Genomic DNA, 21,892 nt, shown 5'->3' on the forward strand with positions numbered 1-21,892 from the left:
CCTATTTTGTTTCTTATTTTCAGCTTATTTTGTTTCTTATTTTCTTAACTATCATTTCTACAATATAATATCATTCTCATGTCTTAGATATGTAGTATATTTCATATTAGTATTGTTCATTGTCTTCATGAGTAAAAGTTAGCCTACTATCATTATTTCATTTATTGACATTCTACACAGTATTTGTCATGTTTTTGCTTGTACATTCCCTATTTCCAAGTCCACAAAATACCCAAAACTGGAATTATCCAGATCCTAGTGTGTCCTACACATGGTGGAATGACAGAAGAAGAAACGAACATTAGTCTGATAACCTACACACAAACACACACATTCTCTCTCTCTCTCTCTCTCTCTCTCTCTCTCTCTCTCTCTCTCTCTCTCTCTCTCTCATGATTATATATTATATAATACTTCTTGTGTCAAAGGAAACAAATGGATATATTCATTACATTTCTGTATAACTTGAAGTCCATTATTACGGACGAGTAGTTTTATATTTTTCGACTACTATTTATCGTGGAAATATTATGGAGTAACATAGACATTCAATGATTATAAACTTTTTTACACAAAATCACAATGCTCTACCATTATTTACAGTAAGATTATACAAAATAATTTCTGTATGATTAATCTATTATCACTTTGTTTCACAATGAAAGGAGAGAATATTTTGATTTCTTTGAGTGAAATACCTTAAAAATGGAACAGACTCATTCTTTTTTCCATAGTAAAACAAATAAACATGGATATGTAGGTTATTTTAGAGTAAGTGTGCATGCATACTGTATAGCTGCTGAGGGCATATCCGCTGTCTTGTATTAAAGGGGCTAAAGTATCATATGATTTGATATTGATAATTTTTTTTTTTTTTATTATTATTATTATTATTATTATTATTATTATTATTATTATTATTAAAAGCTAAGTTACAATCCTACTTGGAAAAGCAGGATGCTATAAGCCCAAGCGCTCCAACAGGGAAAAATAGCCCATTGAGGAAAGGAAACAAGGAAATAGATAAACTAAAAGAGAAGTAATGAATAATCCAAATAAAATATTTTAAGAACAACATAACATTAAATTGGATCTTTCATATATAAACTAAAAAAAAAAAAAAAAAAAAGAGGAAGAGAAACAAGATAGAATAGCATGCCGTAGTGTACCCTCAAGCAAGGGAACTCTTAACTCAAGACTGGAAAACCATGATACAGAGGCTATGGCACTACCCAAGACTACAGTAGAGAACAATGGTTTGATTTTGGAGTGTCCTCCTAGAAGAGCTGCTTATTATAGCTAAAGAGTCTCTTGTACCCCTTGAGCAAAGAAAAATTGTTTGATAATCTCAGTGTTGTTAGGTGTACGAGGACAGAGAAGTGTAAAGAATAAGCCAGACTATTTGGTGTATGCGTAGGCAAAGAAAAGATGAGCCGTAAACAGAGAGAGAGGGATCCAATGTAGTACTCTATGGCCAATGAAAGGATCAAACAAATGTAAAGTTTTTTATACTTATCATTTCAGATAACAATTTGATAATGGAATTTTTTATTCTTGTAATTGTCAGTAATATTTCAGATATGTTTCATGTGTGTAAAAAATGTACTAATATAATTTAAATTCTACATTGCAAAATAGGTTTTAATATTATCAGAGTTATTTTCTGTAATGTTAGAATATGAGAGGGTACTATAGAATACAGTAAAGACCATCTTAGTGAAAAAAAGCACTGATTCCTCATTTCTGTAAGGTTCTATCTGTTATGAAGCAAGAGATTTGACTTGTACATTCTTAATTTGGTGCCTACTGTGGTTATTCCATAAAATTGTAGTCTTCCCTTGGAGTGTGTGTGTCAGTGCAGTCTTTTGTATGCCTTCCACAAGTGTGTCACAGCTACATTCAGTATCTCTATTTTTAAATATTAAACTTAGCCGGTGAATATATAATAGCTGACGTCTCCGGCGGCTCGACAGAAAAACACAAAAACTCGCGAGCGATCGCCATGAAGGTTGCGGGTGTGCCCACCAGCGCCAACTATCGGCCAGATACCGCATATACATGTAAACAGCTCCAGTTCTTCTCTGTCGGTCTTGTCGACAAGTTGATTCCATTACTCGCTGTTGACCTGGAGTTTTTCGTCAGTCTTGGTGAAGTACTTCTTTTTGGTTTTGAGCTTTCGCAGTGCAGGTGTTTTTATCTTCAATTTAAACTCTTGAACTCTTTTTTGGATAGATTTTATTGTTGATGACTTTGGATTGTTTTTGGACTTTCTTTGACTTTTCAAAATGGCTGACCCTTCTCCAATTCCTAAATTTCGTAAATGTAATGCTAGGGATTGTAACAAACGTCTTCCAAAGGCCTCTCTCGACCCACATACTGTGTGTTCTAATTGTCGGGGTAAAACCTGTCAATTAGGAGATCGGTGTGATGAGTGCGTGGTACTTTCGGAATTCGACTGGCTAGAGTTTGATAAGTATTCTCGTAAGCTAGAGAGAGATAGGGTGAGGAGAAGTTCCTCTAGATCATTAGAATTTTCCTCCTCCCATGCCCCTGAACCTAATCCTTCCCCAGTAGTAGTTGTGCCTGAACCTTCTACTAGCACTCATGAACCATCAATGCGGGATATGTTACGTGCCATTCAAGAGTTGGGCGAGAGAGTTGAATCTTTGGCTACGGACCGTAATCAACTCATGGCGGATGTTAAAGAGTTAAAGTGTCAGAGTGCCACATTAGAAAATCGTGGGGATAAAGTGATTAGCGCGCAAAGTGTTATCAGTGTTGCGACCGAGGGTTCGTCTGTTCGTGCTTGTCGTTCGCCTAGTCCGAGACCTCTTGCAAGCTCCCATGCACCAGGGAGAAGTAATGTCGTAGGACTTATGGGGACGAGAGGCTTTAACCAACGAACAGACGTTCCCTCTATGGTTTCGGGCGTGTCTCGTCAAGACCGCCCCTACCATAAGACGAGCGAGGCGATTTTCTCCTCGTCTTCCGAAGGCTTCTCGCGTAAGAAACCGTGGAGCAAGGTTTCGAGACCCTTAAAGCGGAAGTCAGTCCCTTCAGGACAGGTCCAGCGTCCTGGTTGTAGCCATTGGGACAGCTCTGACCCTGTGCAGTCATCAGAAGACTGCTCGCCGCCTAAACAGAAGCGTAACACAGGCTCCGAGAGTCTTAGTTTAGGCAAGGTTTTGCAGTCACAGACGTTACCATCGTCTCGACCCGCACCCACTCCCGTTGATCCTAAATGGGTTGTACTGCAGGATATGCAGAATAAGCTTGCCTCTCTTATGGAGGAGTATACTGCTGAGCAGGTTCACTATGATCCTCGCCGTTTAGCTGATCGAGATCCTGGCCGTCAGCCGCCCAAACGAGCCTTTTCTCGCCCTGTTGACGTTGACGTTACAAAGTCACGTCAGTCACGTGACTTAGAGCCTCACTCGATGCAGTCCCGTGTTGACTTTCAGCCGCTTGTGGACGTTCAGCCGCTGCCGCATGCTCGTGTTGACGTTCAGGACGTTCGCCAACCAGCTAAGTTGACTTGTTTTGATGTTGAGCGTCAAGCACCGCAGTCAAGAGTTGTTTTAACTGCTCAATCTAGGCAGTCAAGGCAGTCTCGAGTTGACGTCGAGCGTCCTCCCGCTCCTGTTGTTGTTGCTAGTCAGTCCGTTAAGCAGTTACATGACGTAGCGTCCTGGACTGCTACTGATGCTCCTGTGCGTGTGGACTCTGCTTGTCAAGCATTGCCACCAAGGCAGTTCTCTCCCTTGCGTGAGACTCATCAGTTGTCGGACGAGGTTCCTTCAGATGAGGACGTTGCTGATCCTCATCCTAATGATAATCCTTTGGACGTTTTGTCAGATGTAGAAGAACCTAAGGCTGTTCAACCTTCGATGGATTTTAAGAAGATCATGATGATTTTCAAGGATCTTTTCCCAGATCATTTTGTTGCTGTTGCTCCTCGTTCGCCTCCGTCTGAGTTTGCTCTAGGCTTAGCTGCTACCAAGCCGGCCTTTACTAAGCTAGTGCTTTCTCGCTCTTCTAAGAGGGCTTTACGTCTTCTAGGCGACTGGTTGGATACCAGGAGGAGTTTGGGGAAGACGGCCTTTGCCTTCCCACCTTTTAAGCTTGCTTCTAGATCGAGCGTCTGGTATGACACGGGAGAAGTTCTCGGCTTGGGAGTCCTTGCCTCTGCCCAGGGTGACTTCTCAAGCCTCGTAGACTCTCCCCGTCGCCTGGCCATGAGACGCTCGAAGATTTGTTGGTCCTCCTCGGACCTTGACCATCTACTTAAAGGCGTATACAGGGCCTTTGAAGTGTTTAACTTTCTTGATTGGTCTTTAGGAGCATTAAGTAGGAAGATCTCGTCTGCTGACCAAGATGTATCCTTACTTATTATGTCCTGTATGGACAAAGCCATCCGCGATGGCTCCAATGAGCTCGCCTCCACCTTTACGTCGGGAGTCTTGAAGAAGAGAGAAACCCTTTGCTCTTTCCTTTCAGCAGGAGTTACTCCCTGTCAGAGATCGGAACTGCTCTTTGCTCCCTTATCAGCTGCCTTGTTTCCTCAACAGCTGATTAAGGACATAGCTGCTTCGCTTGTGCAGAAGGACACACATGACCTGATGGCGTCCTCTGCTCGCAAGGGAGCTCCTTCTTCATCCTTTGTTGTGAGACCCAGAATCGAGACTCCTGCGTCTAGATTTATCCCGCCCTTTCGTGGCAGAGCTCCCAGCAGGGGAGGCTCTCGTCCCGAGGGAAAGAGAGGTAAGAAGAGAGGAGCCAAGTCCTCCCGTGGCAGAGTCTGACTGCCCACGGCCTCAGACAGCGGTAGGGGCCAGACTGAACAGCTTCTGGCAGGCCTGGGAGAAAAGGGGTGCAGACCAAGAGTCTGTTCTGTTGCTCAAAGAGGGGTACAAAATACCGTTTGTACGCAAACCTCCTCTAGTAACAACTCCCATAGACCTCTCTCCCAGGTATCGAGAGGAGTCAAAGAGACAAGCCCTACATCACGAAGTGTCTCTGTTGCTAGAGAAGGGAGCGGTGGTGAAAGTCTCGGACCTTCAATCACCGGGGTTTTACAACCGTCTCTTCCTAGTCCCAAAGCATACAGGAGGTTGGAGGCCAGTGCTAGACGTCAGTGCGCTCAACGTTTTTGTTACGAAAACAAAATTTACGATGGAGACCACGAAGTCCGTCTTAGCAGCGGTCAGAGAGGGAGACTGGATGGTCTCTCTCGACCTGCGAGATGCGTACTTCCACATTCCTATACACCCGGATTCCCAACCGTTTCTGAGGTTTGTTTACAGGAATGTGGTGTACCAGTTTCGAGCACTGTGCTTCGGCCTCAGTCCTGCTCCTCTCGTGTTTACGAGGCTCATGAGGAATGTGGCAAAATTCCTTCATCTATCGGGAATTCGAGCCTCCCTGTACTTGGACGACTGGCTTCTCAGAGCATCGTCCAGTCATCGCTGTCTGCAGGATCTACATTGGACGTTGGGTCTGGCCAAGGAGTTGGGACTTTTGGTCAACTTAGAAAAGTCCCAACTGATCCCATCCCAGACGATTCTATATTTGGGGATGGAGATTCGCAGTCTAGTTTTTCGGGCTTTTCCGTCTGCCACCCGAATAGAACAAGCCCTGCTCAAAGTCCAACTAATGCTGAAAAGAGAACGTTGTTCAGTAAGGAGTTGGATGAGTCTCGTAGGGACTCTCTCATCCCTGGAGCAGTTTGTCTCGCTAGGGAGACTGCACCTTCGGCCTCTCCAGTTCCATTTAGCCTCTCACTGGAACAAGGGCAAGACTTTAGAGACTGTATCAATCCCGGTCTCCGAACCAGTAAAAGCATGCCTGAACTGGTGGGACAGCAATATCAGTCTGAGAGAGGGCCTGTCCCTAGCATTCAAGAACCCAAACCACGTGTTGTTCTCAGACGCGTCGGATTTGGGTTGGGGTGCGACCCTGGACGGTCGGGAATGCTCGGGTCTGTGGACCTCAGTTCAGAAGAGCATACACATCAACGGCAAGGAGCTATTAGCAGTCCACTTGGCCTTGATGAATTTCGAGAGCATTCTTCGAAACAAAGTGGTAGAGGTCAATTCAGACAACACCACAGCTTTGGCGTACATCTCCAAGCAAGGAGGCACTCACTCCCACACGCTGTACGTGATCGCAAGGGACTTCCTCATATGGTCAAAAAATCGAGGCATCTCCCTGTTGACAAGATTCATCCAGGGGGACTTGAACGTCTTGGCAGACTGTCTCAGTCGGAGAGGTCAGGTGATACCCACGGAATGGACCCTCCACAAGGACGTGTGCAAGAGTCTTTGGGCAACTTGGGGTCAACCCACCATAGACCTCTTTGCCACCTCGTTGACCAAAAGGCTCCCAATCTATTGCTCACCAGTCCCAGATCCAGAGGCGATCCACATAGACGCGTTTCTACTGGACTGGTCTCACCTGGACTTGTATGCATTCCCACCATTCAAGATAGTCAACAAGGTACTGCAGAAGTTCGCCTCTCACGAAGGGACAAGGTTGACGTTGGTTGCTCCCCTCTGGCCCGCGAGAGAGTGGTTCACCGAGGTACTTCAATGGCTGGTAGACATTCCAAGGAGTCTTCCTCTAAGGGTAGATCTCTTACGTCAGCCCCACGTAAAGGATGTTCATCAAAGCCTCCCCGCGCTTCGTCTGACTGCCTTCAGACTATCGAAAGACTCTCAAGAGCTCGAGGTTTTTCGAAGGAGGCAGCCAGTGCGATTGCGAGAGCTAGGAGAGCTTCTACCATCAAAGTATACCAGTCGAAGTGGGAAGTCTTTCGAGACTGGTGCAAGTCAGCATCTGTGTCCTCTTCCAGTACCTCTGTAGCCCAAATCACAGATTTTCTATTACATCTGAGAAATGTTCGCTCCCTCTCGGCACCCACTATTAAGGGCTACAGGAGCATGTTGGCTTCGGTCTTTCGACATAGAGGCTTAGATCTTTCCAATAATAAAGATCTCCAAGATCTCCTTAAGTCTTTCGAGACCTCTAAGGAACGTCGTATGGCAACTCCTGGATGGAACTTAGACGTGGTCCTAAGGTTCCTGATGTCAGACAGGTTTGAGCCATTACATTCAGCCTCCCTGAAGGATCTCACCCTCAAGACGCTTTTCCTAGTGTGCTTGGCTTCGGCTAAAAGGGTCAGTGAAATTCATGCCTTCAGTAAGAACATCGGCTTTTCCACAGATAAAGCCACATGTTCACTTCAACTTGGTTTCCTGGCCAAGAATGAACTGCCTTCTCGTCCTTGGCCTAAGTCATTTGATATACCTTGCCTGTCAGAGATCGTAGGCAACGAACTTGAAAGAGTACTGTGTCCAGTTAGAGCTCTTAAGTTCTACTTAGCTCGTACTAAGTCCTTACGAGGTGGATCTGAGGCCTTATAGTGCTCAGTTAAGAAGCCATCATTACCTATGTCAAAGAATGCTTTGTCATATTTTATCAGATTTTTAATCCGAGAGGCTCATTCTCACTTGAATAAAACAGACCGTTGCTTGCTTAAAGTTAAGACACACTAAGTAAGAGCTATAGCAACTTCCGTGGCCTTTAAGCAAAATAGATCTCTGCGAAGTATTATGGACGCGACCTTTTGGAGAAGCAAGTCGGTATTCGCGTCATTTTACTTAAAAGATGTCCAGACTCTTTATGAGGACTGCTACACACTGGGTCCATTCGTTGCAGCGAGTGCAGTAGTGGGTGAGGGTTCTACCACTACATTCCCTTAATTCCAATATCCTTTTAATCTGTCTCTTGAAATGTTTTTAATCTTGTTTTTGGGTTGTACGGAAGGCTAAGAAGCCTTTCGCATCCTGGTTGATTTGGCGGGTGGTCAAATGTCATTTCTTGAGAGCGCCCAGATTAGGGGTTTGATGAGGTCCTGTTGTATGGGTTGCCGCCCTTGATACTTCAGCTCCTGGGAGTCTTTCAGCATCCTAAGAGGATGGCTGGGCTTCGTGAGGAAGACAGACTAACAAGGCAGAGTAATCGTCAAAGTCAACTTCCTTACCAGGTACCTATATATATTTGGGTTTTGTTATGATATAACTGTCAAAAACTCTAAGCATATACGCCGTAAACTGTATTAATACTGGTCTCTACCCACCACCATGGGTGTGAATCAGCTATTATATATTCACCGGCTAAGTTTAATATTTAAAAATGATATTTTGATTATAAAATAAATTTTTGAATATACTTACCCGGTGAATATATAAATTAAAGGCCCCCCCTTCCTCCCCGATAGAGACCCAGCGGGATGAGAAGAACTGGAGCTGTTTACATGTATATGCGGTATCTGGCCGATAGTTGGCGCTGGTGGGCACACCCGCAACCTTCATGGCGATCGCTCGCGAGTTTTTGTGTTTTTCTGTCGAGCCGCCGGAGACGTCAGCTATTATATATTCACCGGGTAAGTATATTCAAAAATTTATTTTATAATCAAAATATCATTTTTCCCACCTAGCTCTCAAACTACTTTAAATTTTCTTGTTCTGACCTTCACCCCCTTATTGTATTAGAAAGCAAATTTATTTTAACCAGCTCTTCAAGAAAAAACAAAAATAAATTAGACCCTTGTTTACATAGCTCATAAGTTTAGTTGTAATTAATGGCAAAAGCTGATGTCAATTCTGATGAATTTATATTGTTAGCAAAGGGTGGAATGTTATGCTATAAGATTATTGATTTTTAAATATTAAACTTAGCCGGTGAATATATAAATAGCTGACGTCTCCGACGGTCGACAGATTCCAAAAACTCGCGAGCGATCGCCATGAAGGCTGCCGGGTGTGCCCACCAGCGCCGACTATCAGCCAGATACCGCATATACTTCTCAACCAAACCAGTTCTTCTCTGTCGGTGTTAAAGACAACACTGGTTCCGCTCGCGCTTGACCTCGAGTTTTTCTACCGATTGGTGAAGTACTTGGTTTTGGTTTTATTGCTTTCGCCGTGTTGGATTATTCAATACTATCTTCAAAAGAAATGCTTTTGAAAGGAGAGGAAAAGTTTTTGCCCTTGCTTTTTTAATCTCGCTCTGGTTTTTCCATAGAGAAAAGATGGCCGACCCTTCCCTCAGTGTACGGAAGTGTGTTAAAGGCTTTTAGTAATTATTTTATCACTTTATTAATTATTGTTGATATTTATAGATTTACCTCTACAGTGAACCCTCGTTTATCGCGGTAGATAGGTTCCAGTCGCGGCCGCGATAGGTGAAAATCCGCGAAGTAGTGACACCATATTTACCTATTTATTCAACATGTATATTCAGACTTTTAAAACCTTCCCTTGTACGTAGTACTGTTAACAAACTACCCTTTAATGTACAGAACACTTAATGCATGTACTACAGTACCCTAAACTAAAACAGGCACAAATATTAAAGGTGATTTTATATCATGCATTTCCTAAACATGCTAAAAAGCACGATAAAAAATGGCAACCAATGTTTTGTTTACATTTATCTCTGATCATAATGTAGAAACTAACTGGAGGTAGAGCTTTGCTTATTACCCAGACATATTTCCCATACTTTTCCTTTAGAACTACATCACATCTTCCTACTTTAGATATATAGATATATATATATATATATATATATATATATATATATATATATATATATATATATATATATATATATATATATATATATATGTGTGTGTGTATATATATATATTTATATGTATACACATATACATACCTACATATATACATAAATACATGCATACATATATATATATATATATTACTGTATATATATGGGTTATGGAAAAAATCCGCGAAGTGGTGAATCCGCGATGGTCGAACCGCGAAGTAGCGAGGGTTCACTGTATATATTTTATATCTCACTCGCCTTTATTAGGCCTCTTCGATTAGCTTTCCATTTATACTAAACACCGAGATAAATTTTATGTTTTTGTTTATAAGCGGCCTTTACCTATTCTTTGTAGGCGGTCCTGACTTGGAAAACGAAGTTAAACAACGTTGAGCCCATTCAACTTTTATTTTTGTTTAGATAAAAACAGTTGCTCTGTAAGAGTGATGAGATGAATATTTTTAGAAAATGTTTTAAGAAATTTATTCTTTGAATAGTCTTCGTGCTGTTTTTCAAAGATGAACTAACGTTTGGTTTATTTATGCTATGCAGTTTGCGCTCTATCGTTACGATAGAGAAAGAGAGAATCACGGTTTCACTTTGCAGAAAGAGTAAATCGATTTTGACGTTTTGTTCATTCTTCTTTCAAACTGAAGTTTTTTAGATACTAATTTAAAGGAACATGTTAATTTTCAATTTCTTAGTCCTTTCAGTTTTTTCCTTTAGTCAAATAACCTGTTATTGACGAAGAGTGAGTGAGCCATTCTCTTGTGAGTGACAAGAGAGAGAGAGAAAGAGAGAGAGAGAGAGAGAGAGAGAGAGAGAGAACGATCCGATCTTTATTCTTGTCCCAAGTCTTTGTACAAGGAGTTTGGGAGCGAGTAACGTTGTTCTCGATTCAGATTTTTACTCTCGTCCCAAGTCTCTGTACGGGGAGAGAGGATAAAATGTTTTAGTTTTTATTCTCATCCCAAGGCACTGTACGGTGAGAGATTGAAAACGTAGTCCTTAGTGAACTAGTTTTTAGTCTCATCCCCAGTCACTGATCTTTTTAACTTTATATATTTCCGTTTTATTCGATATATATGTATATGTTTATTGATTTTTGCATGTGTGTTTCATTTTGTACTAATGTGCTTACATTATACGACTTATTTCGCAATTCTAACCTTTTGATTTAAGGGAGAATTGCGTGCTTCAGGTGGCAATCAGCTTTATTCATGTCTAATGTGAAATTATTAAAAAATGCGATATCAGTGAAGAAAGTGCAAAAAACATGTTCTGTGTTGCGGAGGGTTCGTTTGTTCGTGCTTGTCGCTTGCCTAGTCCGAGACCTCTTTCAGGCTCCCCTGCACCAGGGAGAAGGAATGTCGTAAGACCTAAGGGAGTGAGAAGTATAAACCAACGAACAGACGTTCCCTCTAAGGTATCAAACGTTGCTCGTCAAGCACGTCCTTGCCATAAGACAGGAGAGACGAAGTTTCTCCTCGTCTTCCGATGATTCGTCTCTTTAAAAGCCTGGGCGTAAGGTTTCGAGACGGTTGAAACGTTTATTAGTTCCTTCAGAACAAGTTCAACGTCCTAGCTGTAGTCATCATGAGAGTCCCGTTCATAGCGATGACGTTCATGTACAGACGTTTCTGCCTCAGACTCGACGTGACGTTGAGCGGTAGACACCGTAGACACGATGTGACGTCGAGTGTCAGTCACCGTAGTCACGATATAGCATCGATCAGCAGTCACCGCTGTTACTACGTGACGTTTGAACGTCAGCCACAGCAGTCACAGGTTGATCCGAAGTTAAGTGTTTTGCAAGATATGCTGTTAAAGCTTTCTTCTTTAAATAGAAGCTTACGATCCTGTTCCTGTGCGAAAGGATCCTTTGCTTTTTGTACGTCACGGTTCTGGGATACGTGATTCAGGTCTTCAACCTTCTAAACGAGCTTTGTTTCGCCACGCTGACGTTATCCCTAGTGACAGCTTTGCTGTTAAACGAGATGCGGAGCATAAATCTCGATGTAACTTTGATCGCTTTGAACGTCAGCCACCGCAGTCACAGCGTGATGTTGAGCTGCAGACACCGCAGACACGACGTGACGTTGAGCGGTAGACACCGTAGACATGACGTGACGTCGAGGGTCAGTCACTGTGGTCACGATATAGCATCGAACAGCAGTCACCGCTGTTACTACGTGACGTTTGAACGTCAGTCACTTCAATCACGACGTGTAGTAGAATAACATTCTCTGCAGTCACAACGTGACATCGACCCTCCAACTTTAACTTCTGTTCCTATACAAGTTGATGTAGCCTGTCAGGCTTTGCCTTCACGTCATTCTGAATATAAATCTCCTTCTCGCAAGACTTTAGATTTATCAGATGATGTGCCTTCTGAAGAAGTTGATGACCCCCTTTCAACTAATGTACCTTTGGGGAGTCATTCAGAAGAGGAGTATCCTAGGGTGGTCCAACAATCCCTTGTTTTATAATTATGAATTTCTTTAGTGAAATTTTGTCCTACTCGTTTTGTAACGGCTGCTCCGCCGTCTGAGTTTACTCTTGGCATGACTTTCTTCGACTCCTACATTTACGAAGTCAGTTCTCTCTTGTTCTTCCAAGAGAGCCATGCTCTTACTGGGAGACTGGTTGGAATCCAGGAGAAGTTTAGGAAAGTCTGCTTTCGCTTTTCCTCCTTCTTAATTAGCTTCTCGCTCGAGCGTCTGGTGTGACACAGGAGAAGTTCTCGGTTGGGGAGTACCTGCCTCTGCCCAGGGAGACTTCTTAAGCCTAGTGGACTCTCCTCGTCGTCTAGCCATGAGACGCTCCAAGATTTTATGGTCTGCTTCAGAGCTAGACCATCTCCTGTTAGGAGTTTTTTCGAGCGTTTGAAGTATTTATTTGTTGGATTGGTCCCTGGGAGCCTTAAGTAAGGAGGTCTCTCCAGCTGTCAATGTATTGCTGTACAATTATGTCATGCATGAACAAGGCTATCAGGGATGGCTTCAATGATCTGGCAGCCACGTTCACTGCAGGAGTACTTAAGATGTAAGTGCGCTCAATGTGTTCATTGTCAAGACAAAGTTCACGATGAAGACTACCAAATCTGTCTTGGCAGCAGTAAGGGAAGGCGACTGGATGGTCTCTCTCGACCTTCAGGATGCATACTTCCTCATCCCAATTCATCCAAACTTTCAACAACATCTGAGGTTTGTGGACGGGAAAGTAGTGTACCAATTTCGAGCACTGTGCTTCGGCCTCATTCCTGCTCCTCTTGTTTTTACAAGGCTCTTGCAAAATGTAGCAAGCTTTCTACATTTTTTGAGGATTCAGAGCCTCCCTTTAATTTGACGACTGGCTAATCAGGGCGTCGTCATTAAATCGCTGTCTGGAGAGCCTCTAATGGACATTAGACCTAACCAAGGAGCTAGGTCTCATAGTGAACGTAGAGAAGTCGTAACTTACAGTACTCCATCCCAGACTATTCTTTATTTGGGAATGGAGATACAGTGTCGAATTTTTCGGGCCTTTTCGTCTCCCACAAGAATGGAACAAGCTCTGTTAAAAGTCCGTCACTTGCAAGAGAAAAACAGTTGCTCTGTAAGAGTTTGAACGAGCCTTGTGGGAACTCTTTCATCGCTGGAGTAGTTTATCTCTCTGGGGAGACTCAACCTTTGCCCTCTCCAATTTCACTTAAACCATTGGAACAAGGAGAAGGGCTTAGAGAGTATCTCTTTCCCAATCTCCAACTCAGTCTAGACATGTCTGACTTGGTGGGACAGCAACATCAGACTTCGAGAAGGTCTTTCTCTTGCGATCAAGAACCCAAACCATGTGTTGTATTCAGATGCATCGGATTTGGGTTAGGGAGCTCCACTGGACAGTCTGGAATGCTCGGGTCTTTGGTCCACGGATCAGAAGGAACTCCATTTAAGGCAAGTAACATCTCTCTTTTGACGAGATTTGTGCAAGGAGAAATGAATGTCTTGGCGGACTGCCTCAGCAGAAGAGGACAAGTCATCTCCATGGAGTGGACGTTGCACAAGACTGTGTGCGAGAAGCTATGGATGACATGGGGTCAACCCACCATAGATCTTTTTGCGACTTCACTGACAAAGAGGCTCTCGACTTACTGCTTTCCAGTTCCAGATCCAGAGGCAGCCCACATAGACGCTTTCCTGCTGGACTGGTCTCACCTGGACGTTTATGCCTTTCCACCTTTCAAGATCCTAAACAAGGTGCTGCAGAAGTTCACCTCTCACGAAGGGACCAGGTTGACGTTGGTTGCTCCCCTCTGGCCCGCGAGAGAGTGGTTCACAGAGGTACTTCTATGGCTGGTAGACGTTCCAAGAAGTCTGCCATTGCGGATGGATCTCTTGCGACAGCCTCACATAAAGAGATTTCATCAAAGCCTCCCCGCGCTTCGTCTTACTGCCTTCAGACTATCGAAAGACTCTCTTGAGCTCGAGGGTTTTCGAAGGAGGCAGCTAGAGCGATCGCGAGGGCTAGAAGATCCTCTACTATCAGGATCTATCAGTCGAAATGGGAGGTATTTAGAGACTGGTGCAAGTCCTCCTCTATTTCCTCTTCCAGTGCCTCTGTAGCGCAGATTGCGGATTTTCTGCTTTATCTGAGAAACAGTCGCTCCCTCTCTGCATCCACCATTAAAGGCTACAGAAGCATGTTAGCTTCTGTTTTCAGGCATAGGGGTTTGGATCTTTCTAATGACAAAGATCTCCAAGACCTGCTTAAGTCTTTCGAGACTTCCAAGGAGCGTCATATTTCGACTCCTGCTTGGAACTTGGACGTGGTCCTACAGTTCCTTATGTCAGACAGGTTTGAACCATTAAATTCAGCCTCCCTGAAGGATCTTACCCTCAAGACACTTTTTTTGGTGAGCTTGGCTTCGGCTAAAAGGGTTAGTGAGATACATGCTTTTAGCAAGAACATCGGCTTCTCCACTAATAAAGCAGTATGTGCCCTTCAACTTGGTTTTTTGGCCAAGAATGAACTTCTGTCTCGTCCTTGGCCTAAATCATTTGAAATCCCCAGTCTTTCTGAGATTGTGGGGAATGAAGTTGAAAGAGTGCTGTGCCCCGTTAGAGCTCTTAAATTTCATTTATCCAGAACTAAACCGCTACGAGGTTGTTCAGAGGCTTTATGGTGCTCCGTTGAAAAGCCCTCTTTGACCATGTCTAAGAATGCGTGGTCTTATTTTATTAGACTTTTGATTCGGGAGGCACACTCTCATTTAAGTGAGAAGGATCGTAATTTACTTAAAGTCAAGGCTCATGAAGTTAGAGCGATAGCAACTTCAGTAGCGTTCAAGCAAAATAGATCCAGTAAAAGTATTATGGACGCGACCTTTTGGAGAAGCAAGTCGGTATTCGCTTCATATTACTTGAAAGATGTCCAGACTCTTTATGAGGACTGCTACACACTGGGACCATTCGTAGCAGCGAGTGCAGTAGTGGGTGAAGGCTCTACCACTACACTCCCTTAATCCCAATATCCTTTTAATCTACTCTTGAAATTTTTATTCTTGTTTTGGGTTGTACGGGAGACTAAGAAGTCTTTCGCAATCTTTTTGATTTGGCGGGTGGTCAAAATATTGTTTCTTGAGAGCACCCAGATTAAGGGTATTGATGAGGTCCTGTTATAGGGGTGTTCACCCTGGATATAGCAGCTCCTGGGAGTCTTTCAGCATCCTAAGAGGATCGCTGGGCTTCGTGAGGATAGCGGACTAATGAGGCAGAGTAATCATCAGAGTCAGCTTCCTTACCAGGTACCTATACTTAAGTTTGTTTTTTGAATAGTTGTCAAAAACTCTTGAGCATATATGCCTTTATTGTTTTAATACTGGTCTCTACCCACCACCATGGGTGTGAATCAGCTATTTATATATTCACCGGCTAAGTTTAATATTTAAAAATGATATTTTCATTATAAAATAAATTTTTGAATATACTTACCCGGTGAATATATAATATTAAAGGCCCTCCCTTCCTCCCCGATAGAGACCCTACGGACTGAGAAGAACTGGTTTGGTTGAGAAGTATATGCGGTATCTGGCCGATAGTCGGCGCTGGTGGGCACACCCGGCAGCCTTCATGGCGATCGCTCGCGAGTTTTTGGAATCTGTCGACCGTCGGAGACGTCAGCTATTTATATATTCACCGGGTAAGTATATTCAAAAATTTATTTTATAATGAAAATATCATTTTAAATAGGAATATTTTTCAACTATTGGAATCAATTAATATTAGTGATTTTGTTCACACAGAACAATGTATTTGCATAAGGTTTTTTCAAGAATAATCTTTAACAGAATCGTTTGTAAGTATCATTGTGATGGTGCTCCATTCTGTTAATATTAGCTCTGACCATTGTAGGTTTAGACATAAATGAAACTATGCACATAAACATTTGCAAGGTAAAGAAGGTTTTCCCCAATTTCTTGATAATTGAAAGCATCAAATTGCTTGCTCACTTTATTATAGTGAGAGAATTAATTCAGAAAGTTTGTGATTGATATGAAATTGTACAATATGCATAAATTTTAAGTATACTTAGTCTCTTTCTGAGCTATTATCCATCTAGGTATTTTTATATCCCTTTTTTATTGGTAACTTGGAGGTAACCAGCTATTATCTTTTCTATGCTAATTGAATCTTTGAAAGGAATACAGTATTGTATACTGTATATTTTATTTTCTCTAATATGTTCAAACAAACCTTTGTATAACATACCATAGTTTTGGACAGCATATTTTCATTGTAACCTCGAGGAAAGAATCCTATGTAACATGCTGAAATTTTAGCTATTTTTTAATAGAATTACTGATTTATTTAAGTTTTTTTATTTGATTTCAGGTAACAACAGCCTCCCTTTGGGGTGCCGTACTGACGCAGCTAACAAATTTCTTCAAGGTATGTAGGATGATAGTTTATGCTTCATTTATTTTACAAAGGATTTTTGTGACCTTATGCTTCGGTATGAACAGCAATCTAAATAAAATTTTGAGCATTATATTGTAGTTAATGTGATGAATTTATGCTGTATTTAAATCTCCTATCCTACATTCATGTAAATACTCCAGAAATTCTTTTCCATGAGAATATAATTAGTTGATAATGGCAATTACATTATTTTTCTCCAGTTTTTCCTTTATGAGGTTTTGATATAGGATTAACTCTTCTCACATTTTAAAATGTGCACACACTGCTTGCATATTGCTCTTACGAAGGTACATAACTTCACAATGTGGATGGTGTGACCTGCTTTAAGGGCATCAGCAGGGGATGTGTTAAGTTTTAAGTGACAGTGTTGAAACTTGCGCAGATATTTCCTCTAGTTGAAACTACAATGCGCATAAAACTTAAGGTGAATTGCATGAAAAAAAATATTTTTACAAATATATTTCTTTGAAATATAACTGTTTTGCTTGTAGTTTTTCAAAGAACATCTCTTTTCTTGTTTATCATTCAATTTAAAAAAAAATACTAGTTGGAAGTTTAATTCTTAACAAATGAATTGGCAAATTCAAAAATCTAAAGTGCTATTTTAAAAAGGTTTTGAAAAATGCAAAAAAAAAAAATACCGTAGAATAAGGTATTGATATTGCTAAGAAAATTAAGAGGAAAAAAAAAAGAAATTTGCTAATGTGCTCTCCCACAATCGCTAAATAAATTGCTTTTGTTCCGTAACCGAAATACAAACCACGCTATTTACATTGGGTTTACCTTTTAGCACAGCTGAAATGACGAGCCAATAGTTTTAACGAGGGTTAATTACCCCCGCGCTAGTTAGCGGGGGGTAGGGGAAGGGTAGCTTGCTACCCCTCCCCCCCCCCCACACACCGGTGACTTGCTTCACTTCACTTTTGGCTCGGCGGTGAACAGACGTGTCTGTTCATCGTCCTCGTTGACAGCCTTTAATCTTTTTTTCTGCTTTTTCTTTTCTACAGCTTGTGTGTTGGTTTGAAGTTGACTTTCGTTATTATTATATTACAATGCGTACGTGTCCTGGTGTTGCCGGCCGCCCTTGTGGGACCTTTATGTCGGCCTTTGATACGGACCCTCACACCCTTTGCCCTCAGTGTCGGGGCCGACGGTGTGACCAGGAAAACGTGTGTAGGGAGTGGTCTGCCTCCCAGTGGGAGAGGTTTGGCCGCCGGCGTAAGAAGAAGTCCAAGAGAGACCGTTCTCCTTCGGGGGTTGCCTTGAAGGAGGAAGGTTCTCGGGATTCTTCTTTCACCGCCCAAACCTCCTCCGAAGCTCCCCCTCGACCGGCTTCTAAGGAGAGTCGGCCGACTGGTAGCGCAGGCCCTAGTTCTGTTTCCCGACCTTGGGTGGGGGGAGAGGGCGTCGCCTCCCATAGCGGGGCGGTTCCCCCTCCTCCTCCGGGGGAGGCCATTGATAACTCCTTGTCTAATGATGATCTCTTACAGATTTGGGCTTCCCTGGGGCTTAAGGGCTTGCCCTCCAGGGTCGCCTTGATTGACCTTGTCTCGTTGGGGGCTGCCGTTAAGCAGTCGCCGGCGGTAGCAGAGGTAGACCCTCTGTCTATCGTCGACGTCGTGGTGGCAGAGGCCTCCGATGTGGCTGGGCAATCCTCTGCAGGTGCAGTTGAGGATGATGGTGCTGATGGCTCTCCTCCCCCCTCCGTACATCCTTTGAAAGGGGAAGTGAGTCCTACGGGCTCTTCTGCTGTTCAGCTTCCTTCTAAGGGAAGTGCTTTGACTGAGACTCCCCTTCGGAGGACTGATGGTCCTGATGATCTTCCCCGTGGCCGCCTCCGCCATAAGGCTCACCGTCCGCTGCGTCGCAAGGGCCTCCCTTCCCCTTATAAGGGGGTTAAGAGGCGCCTTTTTGGATCTTCTTCCTCCGAAGGGGACTCTCCTCATCGTACTCAGCCTACAGCTCCTGCTCCTTTGGACCTCTGCAGACCGTTCTCCAACTCCTGCTAGATCTTCACCTTCTGGGGAACTCGTCACCCGACGGGCAACGGTCCCTTCGGGGTAAAGGGATTCTTCCCTTCCACGTGCAGTGCTAGCGCACAGGCGCTCTCCTGCTCGTCAGCGCTCTCCTGCTCGTCGGCGCTCTCCTGATTGTCGGCGCTCTCCTGCTCGTCGGCGCTCTCCTGATTGTCGGCGCTCTCCTGCTCGTCGGCGCTCTCCTGCTCGTCGGCGCTCTCCTGCTCGTCGGCGCTCACCTGCTCGTCAATGCTCTCCTGCTCGTCGGCGCTCACCTGTTCGCCGGCGCTCTCCAGATGTTCGCCCTCCTCGTCAGCGCTCTTTTGAGGATCATCGCCCTGTGGTCTCTGACCATCCTGCAGTTCCTGTTGAACTCCCTGCGCGCCATCAGTCTCCTGAGCTCTCTCATCCTGTGTCTACGCAACAACGTTCGCGTTCTCCAGCGCGTGTCAAAAACACATGTTCGCCCACGCGCCTACGATCTTCTTGTTCCTGTTCGTGAACGCGCCGCGCCACCTGTTCCTTCACAGGATCTCACGCGTCGCCCTCCTGCTCGCCAGCGATCACCTACGCGCCAGTGTTCACCTGCTCGCCAGTGCGCACAGGCGATTTTAGTATCGCCTAATCATCAGCGTTCTACGCGTCAACGATCACCTATGCGCCAGCGTTCACCTGCTCGCCAGCGCGCACAGGCGATTTTAGTATCGCCTATTCATCAGCGTTCTCCTACGCGTCAGCGATCACCTGTCTATCGGCGATCTCCGGACCGCCCGCGGGATTTACAACCTGCGCACACGTGTTCTCCAACGCTTCGTCGACCAGAGGTTCTGAAGGGATATGGTTCGCCATCTACTAGCTCGCCATCGCGCGATCACTCACCTGCGCGTGCTGCGCGATATCGCTCGCCAACGCGTCACCATGCAACAACGTGCCATCGCCCACCTGCGCGTCAGCGCTCGCCAGCTCACCACCGATCGCCTGTTGATCTACATCGCCAGCGATCTTCCTCACCCATGCGGCAGCGCGTTTCCTTGCCATCGCGCCAACGCTTTCGTTCGCCGACTCGGACACGCGCTCATACACCTGTACACCCTCGTGCCCACTCGCCTGCGCGATCATCCACCTGCGCGATCGCTCGCCCGCGCGACCGTTCGCCCTCGCGTGACCATCGTTCGCGGCGAATTTCGCAGCCAGTGGTAGCAGCAGGAACGCGTGTTCCTAGACAACGCTCGGGATCGCCTCCACCCAAACACAGGATTGTAGTGCAGGACAAGGATAATACTGAGGAGAGGTTAGTGCATCATTCTTCCCCACCTTCTTTTCAGGCAGGTACTGTGGTGTCCACTCCAAAGGATCGCCCGATCCCTTTCCTTTAGCGAGAATTTTGGACTCTGTGTCCTTGGAGCAACAGAATTGGTTTGGTCCTCTGGCGCGGGCGTTAGTGAGGGTTATGAAGCCCGCACTCGCCGACCAGGGTAACAAACCAACGGCTGTCTCTCCTACGCTGAAGAGAAAGAGAGGAGTGGACTTCTTGGTGACTTCCCCAAGGCGAAGTTGGTTCCCAAGAGGTCTGTCGCGAAGCCCCCTTCTCCTGATCGAGTGCTTTCTCCTTCTCCCGTGGACGAGGCCTTTCCATCCTTGGGTGAGTCCAGTAAAGCGGTAGTCTTCCCCTCGGCACCAAGGGGGGAGACTTCGCTTCATGGAGGAGAATCGTCTTGTGAGGAAGGGGCTCCTCGAACCTCTTTGTTGGGATCCTGTATCCCTCCCAGGAGGGAATCCAAGGACTCCAAGACCGTCCCGAAGTCATCGTCGAGGATTTGCCAGGAACCCACGGCTCCCTGGGGGAACGTCCACGCTTCACCCCAGGAAGAGATCCCTGGGACAGGAGACTTAGCTGCCAGCCCGCAGGGAGGAGATCAGCAGGAATCCGAACATGCCTTCTGGCAGGTCCTAAGCCTGATAAGGCAACTTAACGGGCTTATGGATCCAGTCATCGCCCCCCGTGAAGGCAAAGACACTATCTTAGATGAAGTGTTTGACATTCGGAAGGCCCCTAAGTTCAGTGCGGCTCTGCCCTGGTCTCGGGGTCTGAAGAGTGCCAGAGCTAGGGCCAACGCTCAGCTCGCGATTCTTGCCTCCTCCAGTCGTTCCTCTGCCGGGAACAAGCTCATCCCTCCTCCTCGTCTTCAGCAGAGGAGGTATTTCGAGATTCTGGGTGAGTCCAGCCTCGCTCTTCCTCTCCATCACTCTGTGGAGGAGCTGGCGAAGGGAGTTCGCCTTGAGAAACTCTCTGCCCGGCAGGTGTCGTTCTCGGCGGCAGAGATCCTTAGCCACAAGAAGGTCGCTAAGTGTGCCATGCAGGCCACTTCGTGGCTGGACTTTTGGCTAGGATCTCTGGGCATCCTATTGCCTCGGAGGACTTGTCCAAGGAGACCAATAGGAAGGCCCTGGAGACCTTCTTGCTCTCGGGCACCCACTCCATCAAATTTTTGGCGCACCAGGTTACCACCCTGTGGGCCAACTCTGTGTGAAGCGTCGCGATGCTGTGTCCGAGAGATTCCATCCGAAGATCCCCGCCGTGGATGTGTGTAGGCTCCGACATGCTTCCCTTCTGGGGGAGAACCTGTTTGAGCCTCAAGACATGGAGCGAACGGCTGAGAGGTGGAGGAAATCCAGCACGGACTCCCTCCTCCATAGGGCCCTTACAGCTCGGCCCTATAAGCCTCCAGCTCCGCCGCAACAGCAGCAGCAGCCTCGTAAGGCTCCAAAGCAGGCACCGGCAGTTAAGAAGGTGGTGTCTAAGCCCCAGCCCTTTCCAGCCAAGGTCAAGAGGGGCGGTAAGTCCTCCAGGGGAGGCAAGACTCCTAGGGGTGGCGGCCGCGGCCGCAAGCCCTAGGGGTGGCAGTCCCCCTGCGTGTCCACCTGTGGGGGGATGCCTTCAGCGTTGTGTCCGCAGGTGGCAGCAACACGGGGCCGATGCTTGGACGGTCTCAGTGATCGGCCAAGGCTATCGCGTCCCGTTCACAACATCTCAACCTCCCCTGACAGCGAATCCAGTGTCGTTGAGCTCCTATGCCACGGGATCGGCAAAGGGGCTGGCCCTTCAGGCTGAAGTCGAGACAATGCTCGAGAAGGGTGCTCTCCAGGAGGTCGTCGACGGCTCCCCAGGCTTCTTCAGTCGACTCTTTCTTGTAAAGAAGGCTACTGGAGGCTGGAGACCTGTCATCGATCTCTCAGCTCTGAACGGGTTTGTCAAGCAAACCCGGTTCAGCATAGAGACAGCAGACACGG

The 21,892-nt window shown here is 45.4% G+C and overlaps 1 protein-coding gene across 1 annotated transcript in view; it reads left to right on the plus strand.

Annotated features, from left to right (window-relative positions):
* The window catches only part of rod (rough deal), a 291,539-nt gene that overhangs the window by 237,976 nt on the left and 31,671 nt on the right, over nucleotides 1-21,892 (plus strand). The window contains exon 26 of the mRNA XM_068375218.1: nucleotides 16,500-16,556. Coding sequence (XP_068231319.1) covers nucleotides 16,500-16,556 — 57 coding nt within the window. The remainder of the gene's footprint in view (nucleotides 1-16,499; nucleotides 16,557-21,892) is intronic.

Source organism: Palaemon carinicauda, chromosome 6, assembly GCF_036898095.1.
Source record: "Palaemon carinicauda isolate YSFRI2023 chromosome 6, ASM3689809v2, whole genome shotgun sequence".
In the NCBI taxonomy this organism is placed as follows: Eukaryota; Metazoa; Arthropoda; class Malacostraca; order Decapoda; family Palaemonidae; genus Palaemon; species Palaemon carinicauda.